At 33.1% G+C, this 12396-nt stretch overlaps 1 protein-coding gene across 1 annotated transcript; it reads right to left on the bottom strand.

Annotated features, from left to right (window-relative positions):
* Positions 1 to 534: 534 nt before the first annotated feature.
* LOC133179858 (LRP2-binding protein-like) lies at positions 535 to 11269 on the bottom strand. Its single transcript, XM_061314558.1, has 8 exons — positions 11218 to 11269; positions 10541 to 10772; positions 9871 to 9984; positions 9636 to 9778; positions 8279 to 8436; positions 7820 to 7991; positions 7261 to 7426; positions 535 to 2175 (listed from the first exon to the last, which is right to left on the bottom strand). The coding sequence occupies exons 2-8, from the start codon at positions 10754 to 10756 to the stop codon at positions 2110 to 2112; spliced, it is 1035 nt and encodes a 344-aa protein (XP_061170542.1). The 5' UTR covers positions 10757 to 10772; positions 11218 to 11269; the 3' UTR covers positions 535 to 2109.
* Between the last annotated feature and the right edge of the window lie 1127 nt (positions 11270 to 12396).

Here is a 12396-nt window from a genome sequence, read left to right as displayed (position 1 = left end):
ATAAATCCATATCAAACCGTAAGTAATGTTTTTTAAATAACTTTTATGAAATACATGTATACTCGTACATGTAATACAACTCATATAATCAAATATTTTGACCTGATTATTTTTTAAAATGACCAAAAATTGAATATATTAGATTTTCAAGAAAAAAGTCAAAAGGCATGAAACATTCTTAATGACTTTAAGACAACTCGCATATTAAACATTTTAAATATACGATAAAGAGAATACTACATACTAAAATCCATAATTTCCATATCATATGTCATATCAGCCCTCGGGCCCCATATCAGCCCTCATGCTGATATGGGGCCACTCCGGCTGATATGACATATATCATATGGATTTTAGTATGTAATATTCTCTTTTCATCACACAATTGAATAGAGAAATTTGAAAATATTCATGGATAAATGATCCCTGCTTGAACATCTTATTAAATGCAATAGTGTCCAAGCATAAATTAGGCTCTCAATTTTGGAAGGGATGATAATCCATAAGGATTATGAAATAACAATCTTCACATCATTATAAATTACATACTTTATACAAAAACAGGGAAAAAATACAAACATAAATAACAGTATCACTTATCTATAACAAACACCACTGATCAATGATTACAAAACATGTATAAAGGTGCTGCAAAACATACTAAACTAGTGTCTAACATTTAAAGATCACAGTTTGATTGTGAGTCAAGAGCTCAGATATATCGGTAATAACATACATTGCACACAAAAATAGGGAGAATTTATCTCGGAAACAATCTAGCAGATTAACTGAATCCAAAACTTGTAGAGTATACACGTATGTACAGTATCATTCTGTTCATTACACAAGAAGTGTTTGTGAAACATTTTTTATAAGACATAAATAGGTCTAAAAATTTAAATAAGTTATAATGTCACATTCTTTAAATTAATTGACCATCTTTTTGGCTGGAGTTTTTTAAAATGACTGTAACATAGCTAGGAAATGGTCCTTACAAAAGAATACATGTCAGATCTAGAAATATAACACTGTACAGGTAAAAACTGCTAAAAGTGCACTCACTGAGGAAACAGGTCAAGGTAATTAGCTGCTTGTACATAATTTCATTCAAAATATTTCATACCTATTTGATATACTGATCTTGAAATTAAATTACTTGTAGCTCACCTTAATATCTGTTCTTCAACCATGAACAATAATTGTACAAGTTTGGTAAATGTAATTATACATCAATAAACCAGTTACAGAAGAAATATCTTGCGGTTATCTAAAAACTATGTGTGCACTACAATTATGCTATATATCTGGATTGACAAAACTCTGTGCATGCATATAAACAAATCACAAGTAATGTTTCTATAAATGGACAAAAATTGCCTCTGATGTTTAATACAAATCTATCAAAGCCAAGAAGCACTAAAATAATCAATACATATGGACATACATTCAACATAGTTAAGATATTTCACTCAATTTACACTTGATACCAGTTCATATAAATCAATTTTCCAGAACTTTGCTTGCATAAGAAATATAGAGCAATAAATTCTTTCTTGTCCATAAATTTTAATTTATTAGTTATCTTTAAACAGGAAACATTAGGGAGTGCTAAGTAAAGGACTGATATACATTACACATTAACATTTAGACAGTTTGACTAGGACATGCAGTTATACAACGTCTGCCTTCAGGGTTTGCAATTTCTCTACCGGTTCAAGGCAATATGTCATTTTGACTTCACTATATAGAATAAAGTTCCTGGTAATTTGACCAAGTACATTTGGCTCCTCTAAGTAATGCTCTTGTATTTTTCGGCAATATTTATGACTCCTGTACCTGACATTGAAAACTGTATAATCTAGTCTTGGCACAAAATTTCAAGGATAAACATGATATAAAAAACATTATGATACAATTTAAATGCAGCAGAATTCCTGATGTAAAAGATACATTATCACAGAAAAGAGGAATATAAAAAACAATATAACACGTAAGGCATCACTGTATAACAATCAAAAACTAGAAACAGCAGTAGATCACCACTGAGGCCCTCATAATGCTGAATAGAATGATGACATCACAATGTTCTGACATCACAATAAATAGTACTCATATAACACCATGCTGAGTAATGTTCTGTAATCTGGCACAGACATCTGGGTCAAATTGATAAGACTGAAAAACCAACACAAAACATCAATACACACTCAGCAAAAAATTGTCAAGCAAGCAGAAAGAACTGATACATGTATTAATATAATTTTTATCTGTAATATTTTTCAGACAATCATTACATTTTGCGTCTATATACAAATGATCTTTTAAGTGTCTGAGACATAAACAGTTCAGTTTCAATCATTGGTACACTGGGTTAATAACTTTTAATATTTACACTATACAATTATTGCTATTTTTGAGGTCAATTAATGATGATTTAGCCACCAGAGGAGTACAGTATTCACAAGTTCTTCATGTTCAGCGAATATTTAACTTTGAAGGTGACTGAATCATCATATTGACTGAAAAAAAACAGCAATTATTGTTTCAATCATATGATTCAATGATCAATTAATAATTGATACAAACTTGGTAAGCAAACTCTGCCATGTTTCTTGATTGTTTACATTTGTTGAAATCCTAGCCAAATGTAGTGATAGAAGCAGGATAAAACAACATAGTTTTATTACTTTGAATTTCTTCACCTATTTTTGATGTAGTAGGGGGAAAAAAGATGTGAAAGTCTGATGCAGATGAAATACCTTTTCATAACCAATTTTATCAATTTAGAAGTTTTTGATCTATTTTTGGTCCAATGTAGATAAAATAAATGTATCTTCACCTGGAAGGTCAGATACGTGCATAAGAAATATGTTTTCAAAACTAATTGTATCAATCTGGAAGTTTTCAATCTATTTTTAGCCAATGTAGAACAAATAAATGAAATATGTTCACCTGGAAGACCTTACTGCAGGTGAACATAACTTAGTAGAGCTAGGAATTGTTCAATCATATAATAAAAATATTTATTTCAATCTGTGAGATTGGTTGTCTTCCTTTGTCAAATTATTTGTTCATATATTATAAAATATGAATTCTCATCCACAGTAATAAAAAGAATAGTTAAAAATTACAACAAAGAGCCCATGGGCCTTAATGATCACCTGAGTATCATGGGTTTTGACTCTTGATATGACCGACTTGGTGCCATGTAAACCTGGATCTCTAAACTTGTGTCACACCTTTTAGTAACGAAGATTTCTGAAGGTGTAATGTATTTTCATTATATGATCAACTTATTATCCCATCCTAGGGCTTTAAACTCCAAAAATTTTACAACTCTGGTAATCCTAATACAGTAAAACTCATTTATAATGAAGTCACTGGGACCTGTGAAATTACTTTGCTATATCCATAATTCGTTATACCCGTATAAGGAATTTATTAAATTTATATAGCTGGGGATCCAAAAAACTTCACTATATCCGTGAATTCGCAATATCCATGTTTGTACTAAATGAGTTTTACTGTGTATGAATAATGACTAATTAAACCCTATCCTAGGACCTGTGTCCTGGACTCAGGGGCCATGAATTTTGTATTTCTGGTAAAGGGTTAAGTACTACTTGTCTGCCAGTTTACTGGATAGATGTCTAAGAGTAAAGAAGATTGTCAAAGATGTACATCAACAAGTAGATCAACTCAGCATTTAAAAGACAAGTCTAGAAATTTAAGCTAGAAGCAGCAAAATGGATAGATACAGTCAGATGGGAAGACAGTCAGTACCTAACAGGGTATATATATGGATAAAATTTAAAAGCTGATTTAACAGGATGTACAAAATATTAAATAAAGGTATTCATTTATCTCCCTTGGTGTCAATGATGTTTGTTGCAGAAGAATTTTCAAAAGTTATCTCCCTCTGTACTAAAAATGTTCAAATATTCACAAGAAACCCATCTTAACACCTCCACCCCATCCCATCCTACCCCCAATTCTTTGGTGATCAACCCTGATTGCTCTCTCTTATCATGATATCAGACTTTATTGCAGTTTAACTTTTTGTAAAAATACATGAAACAAAAGGCCCATGGGCCACATCGCTCACCTGAGCACATTGGCTTGGCAAAAGCACAAATCAGTTCAGTATTGAAAAGAAACTACCTGATGATGCTTCCATGTCAGTATAACAAATGGCTTTGCTGTACTTGAGATTTAAAAAAAAAAAAACCCATATATTCCTTTGTAAAAATTTGATCCCCCATTGTGGTTCCTCCCTATCCCAGGCATCATCATTTCAACAAACTTGAATCTACACTACCTGAGGATGCTTCCAAATCAATATGACTAAACATAGCTTTTCTGTTCTTGAGAAGAAATATTTTTTCTATATGTTCTTATGTAAAATTTTTGACCCCGCATTGTGGCCCGACCCTATCCCCGGGGGTCATAATTTTAACAAACTTCAATCTACACTACCTAAGAATGCTTCCATATTAAAATGACTAATCATAGCTTTGCAGTTCTTCAGAAGAAGATATTTTCCTATATATTTCTATTTAATCCTCATTTGTGGCCCCACCCTACCCCCGGGGGTCATTTTTGAACAAAACAGAATCTACCCAACATGCGGATGCTTCCATATAAATATTTCTATATATTAAATCATGGCTTTGCTGTTCTTGAGAAGAAGATTTTTAAAGATTTTTCCTATAAATTTCTATGTAAAACTTTGACCCTCCAATGTGGCCCCGCCCCACCCCCGGGGGTCATGATTTGAACAAACATGAATCTACACTACCTGAGGATGCTTCCATATGAATATGACTCATCATGGCTTTGCTGTTCTTGAGAAGATTTTTAAAGGTTTTTCCTATATATTTCTATGTAAAACATTGATCCTCCATTGTGGCCTCGCTCCATCCCCGGGGGTCATGAATTGAACAAACTTGAATTTACACTACCTGAGGATGCTTCCATATAAATATGACTCATCATGGCTTTGCTGTTCTTGAGAAAAAATTTTTAAGGGTTTTTCCTATATATTTCTATGTAAAACTTTGATCCTCCATTGTGGCCCCGCCCTACCCCCGGGGGTAATGATTTGAACAAACTTGAATCTACACTACCTGAGGATGCTTCCACATGAGTTTCATCTTTCCTGGCCCAGTGGTTCTTGAGAAGAAGATTTTTAAAAGATTCTATTAATTTTTCACTGATTCTTTATTATCTCCCCTTGAAAGAGGGTGTGGCCCTTCATTTGAACAAACTTGAATCCCCTTCACCCATGGATACTCTGTGCCAAGTTTGGTTGAAATTGGCCCAGTAGTTTTGGAGAAGAAGATTAAATTGTGAAAAGTTTACAACGACAACAATGCGGATGACGACAGACAACGGACAAATTTTGATCAGAAAAGCTCACTTGAGCCTTCGGCTCAGTTGAGCTAATAATAATATATATACTTTGCTTTCAAGTGTAGTTTGCACCTGAAGAAAATCAGGTGTTTATAACCTTGAACAATGTTGTTTCCATGATAATATGTCAACTATCAGTAAAGAATTATCTAAACAGATATATGTCCATCCCTTTACTAAGGATCATATCAAATGAACAAATTATAAAATTCATGTTATATCATACTAGTGGCCATGGTGATCATTATACATTTGGGTATCAGCTTGACTAAGAATAGGAATTCTTAAAGATTTCATTAAATCAACTTAATACATGGAATTTTGTGGTCAATATTGTGAGGTACAAATAATTTATTATTCATAAAAAAAAATGCAGTAGTCATCAGAACATTATTACTTTAAATTGCAAAGTCAGACATATTGTTTGTAAATAAGGGCAGCTGACATTAAGCTTAAATGTTAAAGCTGACATTTTATGAAACAAGTGAAATGGCCATCAAGTGCAATCTTCCACAAAATTAAAGTCATTACTGTGCTAGTAGCTCTCTGCCATCAATTAACATAATAAACAATGTAAAAGTATGTACTTATACTAAAGTTCATGATATAGGACTGTGAAATACCGGTATACGGTATTCTCAAAAAACAGGTGGCAATGATACATTGACAGAAATGAAATCTATATGATCTCTGTTAATACTAAACACAATGATATCATGTAAGGAATATATATTCAAAAAAATGTTTGCTGATAAACACCATATATTTATGAAAAGTTTGTGAAAATAAATCTTTGAATTTTAATTAATTTTTCAATAAATTTTAGCTGCTGTATATGATAGGATTTTTTTGTATTGGGGTGGGATGGGGATTGAGAGAAAACCCTTCAAAAAAGAAAAACACTTGATGCTTTACTGTGACAAGGAAATCCCTGTCAAATAAAAGGTCAATCTATCTTCTACTGGCCCTAATTCAAATCTACCTATGACATCATGAAGATAAACTGGATGTGGTCTACTAATTCCTATTATAAAATAGTCTTCTTCATTAAACACCTGTGTCCTGTCATATCCATACTCTGGCCATTTGATTTACTTTATTACATCTATAACAATGTCTTTTGTCTCTCAAAAAAAAAACTTCATTACATGATCTAGCAAACTGCATACTGTGTAGATTAAAAAAGGGAATGTCAGATGAACCATTATGCCACTTGTCTCATTGTACAACTTTAATTTTAATGTGTAAAAATAACCAACTGACAAATGGACATTAATTATAAAACAAGCTTCAGGAATGTTTTTAAGTCTAGACTCTCGGTTGCAAATTGTATGCAGAAATTGTTGTTTTCCCTTCCTGATGAAATTTAATTAGAATTAAATTAAAATGCCTTGTAACTGCACATATGGTATACACGAACTTTAAAGACCAGTCCAAGAATTGTAACTCCTGTAAGACTCCATCTGTATAATAATGAATTCTATCACTTACACTTGTTACAAATCATGGTTCCATACTTCCATAGTTTGGTCCTATTTTAGCTTTTAAAAAAACCCAAACACGATGGTCTAGGCAATGCAGTATATATCAGTGCTATCAATTCATAGGAGGGTTGTTTATCCATAAAGCCTTACACATTTTCCAAGGCATAGTATTTTTTAGCTAGTTGTCTTCCCCTACCATCACTATTGTTTACAAAGGATAAGTGTATGTATGAGTTAATTGTCTATCACTCAAATCGAGGTGTAGCAGTTTATTGTTAAGAGTTGTCTACTCCTTGCTTTATTTGACTACCTTGGAGTATATTTTGTATAAATGGTTTTCTACCTGTACCCTTGCCCCAGTTACCTTTGAATAATATTTTTTGGCTTCCTCCTCATCTTTTTTCACCCCATGCCCCTCATGGAGACATCTAGCGTAGTAGAAGCATCCCATTGCAATCCCCTTAGCAAGGTAGCTGGGCAGACACCCTGTTTCTTCTGCTAATCGCTTGACATCTGAAAATTGTGAAACCCTATGGAAGAAAACCTAGGTGTTAGCAAATTTCCTGCAGATTTCACACTATTTGATAAATAAAGAATATTATACCAAAAAATTATGAAATATTAATTCACATGATTTTCTTCTCATTCTATGTGCAACATTTAACCTATAGTGGAAGTCATTTTGAAATACTGGAAAAGGTTTCAAGCTCATGATATTGATATACAGTTGAATTTTGATATCTTGAATACCATGGACATATTGAAGTGAGTTGGGTGTACCAACCTCCTTTTCTTTAATGTACTTAACCTTGATATCTTGAATCCTTGGACATCTCAATGTTTTTTCTCAGTCCCATAGAGTTTAAGATAAAGAGGTTTGACTGTATTTATATTACCTGTGCACCAGGTATAAAATATTTCACCTGGCTGCCAGATCAGCTGCCTTAGTGTACAGTTTCCTTCTGTAATAATTGGCCACAAGATTCCCCATGGCATAAACATTCCCTCGGTCGGAGGCTTCCTTCAGACAAACATAAGCACTGTCTGCATCCTGTTTCACACCTATACCATACTCATACATCACACCTAAAGCACCTGTCCAAGTGAAAACATAAATCTATTGGGAATGAAATAGACAGAATAACATTCAATGTTCTGAAATAAATGGTTCTTTGAAAATGAGTTTGCCAATCGCTTTGAAGTCTGTCACCTTTATTTAACTTCTTGATTCTATTTTGGAGGTTCTCATCTAATGGTCTGAATAAACGTGATATATAATATAAATAATGATATTCAATCTTTGGTCTTAGGTCACTGAAGATGTAGGTAACAAAATTCCCCCTCCTTCTGTGATTTCACAAAATGAACCATAAACCACAAACCTTGAGATTCTAAACTTCCATTTCCACAAGCTTCATTGTGCCAGAAGAAAGCTTTCTTGAGATCCAGACTGTCAGGTCGAGAGTAAAACATGCCAAGTGTCGTCTGAGCAGGGACGCTAGCTGAGGGATTGCCGTCATCAGCAGCTAATAGCCAGTATCTATAAAGAAGCATTTTCACATCATAACAAAAACATACAGAGACTGAAATGCAGAAATACGTACCCTATAGATATGAAATGGATATATGCCGAATACTGTTCTATATATAAAATTATCAGACTGTTTGAAGCCCGTTAGGGCTGAAAATGGTCTGATAATTTTACAGATAGAATCGTATGAGGCATTTATCTTACTTAAAACATTGTTATTTAAATGTCCAAAAGTTACCTGGAGGAGTCGGATAATTACACAATGAGAATTCTGGCATCAATAGTGTTTTTGTTTTTTTTGTTTTTTTTACCTGAAACCATCTAATAAGTAGACAAAAGAAAAGAGAACAGTTTTTTTTCTCTTTAGACATTAAAAACAGTGATTGAACTTTTTGGTTTCATTTCATTCATTCAATGGCAGTCACTTAGCTTAGCAGGAATTATGGACGGTGGTCAGATGTTGAAGGATTTTATTTGTAACATGGCATTCATTGTTTTATTAAGTTCATCTGACATTGATTGTGTTGGATGATATCATCACTATGGAAATAAAAAATGAGGGGTTTTATCTGAAATTTTAGTTGGATGATATAATCAAAATCTCTGGTTTTAAAAGTGCGGTCATCGGCGAACAAACCTCGTTAAATGGAGAGATTCAAAAATTCTTTATCGGAAATGTATTTAAATTCACTTATTTACAGTGCTGTATCGAAAACACTTAGCCCCAATAGTAAGTGTTACCGTTTTCGCCACGAGGTTAAAACTAGATTTCCTTCTTCACGGATTTGCTGTTTTTGTAACAAATTAATTTCCTTGCATTTGCTTTCCCTGAATTTGTTTTTATCTAACCTTTTTTTTTTTTGGGGGGGGGGGGTTCTTGGCATATTAAACCTTGATTTCACTCTACATTTTGGTTTTTAAATACTGTACGATTTTGTTATCACTGCCGTCTGATAATATATTATTGGACTGCTAATTATTATAATTGGACGGCTACAAGTAAATTTTAAGACTGCAAGAACAAAGGCATGACGTCACAGCAATGTTTTATGTACATATAACAGAACTTAGTGATTTCATTCACAATAAGGGAACATTAAGATTTCATACACATTTGTCACCAATATCCTATGAGAAACACAAAAGTAGACCTTAAGTAACAAACACTGACAAGAAACACTCCAATAAGCCGATTGTTTAGACTCTACCTCAGTGCCTCATCATCCGACTGTTTGACACCATATCCCTGGAAATACGCTCGCCCAATGTTGAACAATGCTGAAAACTTGAGGTGTTTTGCATGCTTGGAATCTGAGAGTGCAATTTTCTTTAGATATTCCACAGCAGCTTTCTACAAAATTTAAATAATAATACCGGTAATCATTGCTTTAAATTTTCCTCATGAAAATTAATTAATGAGCTGAATTCTTCCTAGATACCTACCTCATCTGGTTTGCCTCCCTGTCCGTCATACAACATAGAGGCCAGCATATATAGGGACTGAAAATCAAAATCTTTGGACCGCTCAAAGTAGATTCTAGCTTTGTCAAACATATTCTGCAAAATGAATACATGCACAGGAATTTTAAAAAACAGTTTGTACATTGCTAGGGTCATACAAAATATTGAATGATTCCACAAGATCAAAACACTTCTCAAATCCATACAGGGATTAGGCCTTAAAAATGTTTGTTTCCACAGTAACCACACCTACCAAAATTATATCAAAATAATTAAGAGTTTGCTTGGTTTTAAAAAGTATTAACAATATAGAAAGTTAAAGAAGGATGAAATCATTTATCAAACCAAACCTTTCAGGCTTTGTCACTTACACTTCACAAAGTACATGGTGTATATATATATATATATATATATATATATATATATATATATATATATATATATATATATATATATATATATATATATATATACATACAAATTCTGTTTTCAGTACAAATTAAAAATGGTAAAAGAATTGCTAAAGACAAATGTACTAATAAAGTTCACTTCAGTAAAGCACGGCTTAAAAGCATATTCACTATTATACAATTGACAAAAAAATTATATATATTAATATTTATCATAAATGACAAGCAATTCGTGTTTATACCTGCTCATAATAAAATAAGCCCAGTTGAAAGTAAGCATGCTTTTCACCATTCTTAATCCTTTCTAACAGGATGTTCTCCACTTTCTCCATGAGCTCCTCCTCTGTGAGCGAGCCATAGCCCGGCATTTCCCGTGTCTCCTGAGCAATATCATTGAGGATGCTCTTCTCCTTTGCAAAGGAAACATTGTCTTGTGGAATATCCTTTGACAATTCCATCTTGTGCCAGAGAAACCTAAGCACAGTAAATAAGATTAGTGATATAAATCATGCACATAACAGGAAAAACATAGATACTCTTGTCCAAAATAAAAATCCGTATTCTTTTTTCTCGTTAAACATGTGCAAGCATTCCAATAACACTGTCCAGAGTTACACTGCAAGGCATGTATTCATCGTAAACCTACCCAATTCAAAAATTACTTTCTCACTACATCATACATGCTCTTTATATCACCCTTAGTTTTCAATTATAGGAGTCTCTATAAGCATATAAATCTACGTACAGAATGCTAGAACAGAAACTGTGAATCATAGAGGTAATTCGAACTGTCTTTTAGTATCTTCATTTTGATAGGAATTAAAGGCATATATTTCAATCATACATATGCCTAATGATACAAATAGCGATTGCTTAAGTTTTGAAATTTTTATATGAAAGATTTGAAGGATTCCCTTACCCTGACAACAAGTCCGCGAACCCAAACAATATCAAGGCGAGTGTAACTTTCAAAACCGGAAACATATTCCGGATTAGCATCTGATAAACCTTGCTGTGTTAGTTAAGATAAAGCTAGGTAATAAATTTAATTGGATAATTTGAAAGAAATGATTGATAGCAATATTAACACCGAGCCATTTTAAAAACTGTGTTTCAGATATTTGTTTCTTTAGGAAAGGGGTATTTTGTATTTAAACATATTTTATTGTAACATGATCAATAGGATTGGACACAAGTTTTACCAACTTAAAATTGTCCTCTCCAACACAAACAAAATGACATATACATATACACGTGATGTACAACCAACAAATGTACAATACAAAAAAGTGCAGGGAAATAAGAAAAGTGGGGGGGGGTGCAAAAAAAGAAAGGAAAGGGGTTGTAATAGATACAGAATGGTTACGCTGGTTATTCATAAAAATCTTTTCGATTTTTTTTATATATTTGTGTACTACGAAAGCCCAGTTACGCGTTTATTCGCGAAAGTTTCGCGTTACAACGCGAAATATATATTTTTTTTACCTACGAAAATGAGCTCAATGGGCTTTCGTAAATTTCTACCGCGCAATGTTACATTTCGAAGTGACTGACTTCGGACACCGATCACAAATCGGCATTAAATGTAAATTTTCTCTCTCCAAATCTTCTTGGTTCTGTGGCTGTTTAAAAGGTCTATACTTTTTCCGTCTATTTCCCGCCTGTTCAAAAATTTCTAAATTTTTCCAAAGTGAAATTATAAATTGCTCCAAAAAGACCCCCCCCCCCTTACGCTGTCATATATTAAATCAAAACTTTAACCACTAATTTTTTTTTAGTACTTTCTATAGCATCTTCGATAAAATCTCATCGAATTGACAAAATGAGATGAAAATTGTAAATTTTACAGAACAACTGTGTGTCAGTCTCACGAGGGAACTAATTTTCTTTTTTTCTGGGTATAGTTTTGGCTATAGTAAATTTTCCTTTAGATGCTGGTTGCCCCCCCCCCCCCTCCCCACTTTTTGATGTTATAAGGTCGAGCACAAGCAAAGTCCTGGATTCGGACAGTAAATTAGCTTTTTCTTTTTTGTTGTCAGATAATTTTGGGAAGTTAGCCCCCTCCCCCCCCCCCTTTTGGTCAGTGTATTTTTTTTTT

This window comes from Saccostrea echinata, unplaced genomic scaffold, assembly GCF_033153115.1.
Source record: "Saccostrea echinata isolate AGI-Se365-2 ecotype Australia unplaced genomic scaffold, CSIRO_AGI_Sech_v1 ptg000001l, whole genome shotgun sequence".
Classification (NCBI taxonomy): Eukaryota; Metazoa; Mollusca; class Bivalvia; order Ostreida; family Ostreidae; genus Saccostrea; species Saccostrea echinata.
This window is presented reverse-complemented; position numbering and strand designations above follow the sequence as displayed.

What these genes read in the sequence shown, in the direction of transcription:
- LOC133179858 (XM_061314558.1), bottom strand. Translation starts at nt 10,756, where the DNA reads ATGGAATTGTCAAAGGATATTCCACAAGACAATGTTTCCTTTGCAAAG. An exon ending in GCTTATTTTATTATGAGCAG is followed by an intron (nt 9,985 to 10,540) that starts GTATAAACACGA and finishes TTCATTTTGCAG; the next exon opens with AATATGTTTGACAAAGCTAG. An exon ending in GCAGCTGATCTGGCAGCCAG is followed by an intron (nt 7,427 to 7,819) that starts GTGAAATATTTT and finishes TTTCTTCCATAG; the next exon opens with GGTTTCACAATTTTCAGATG.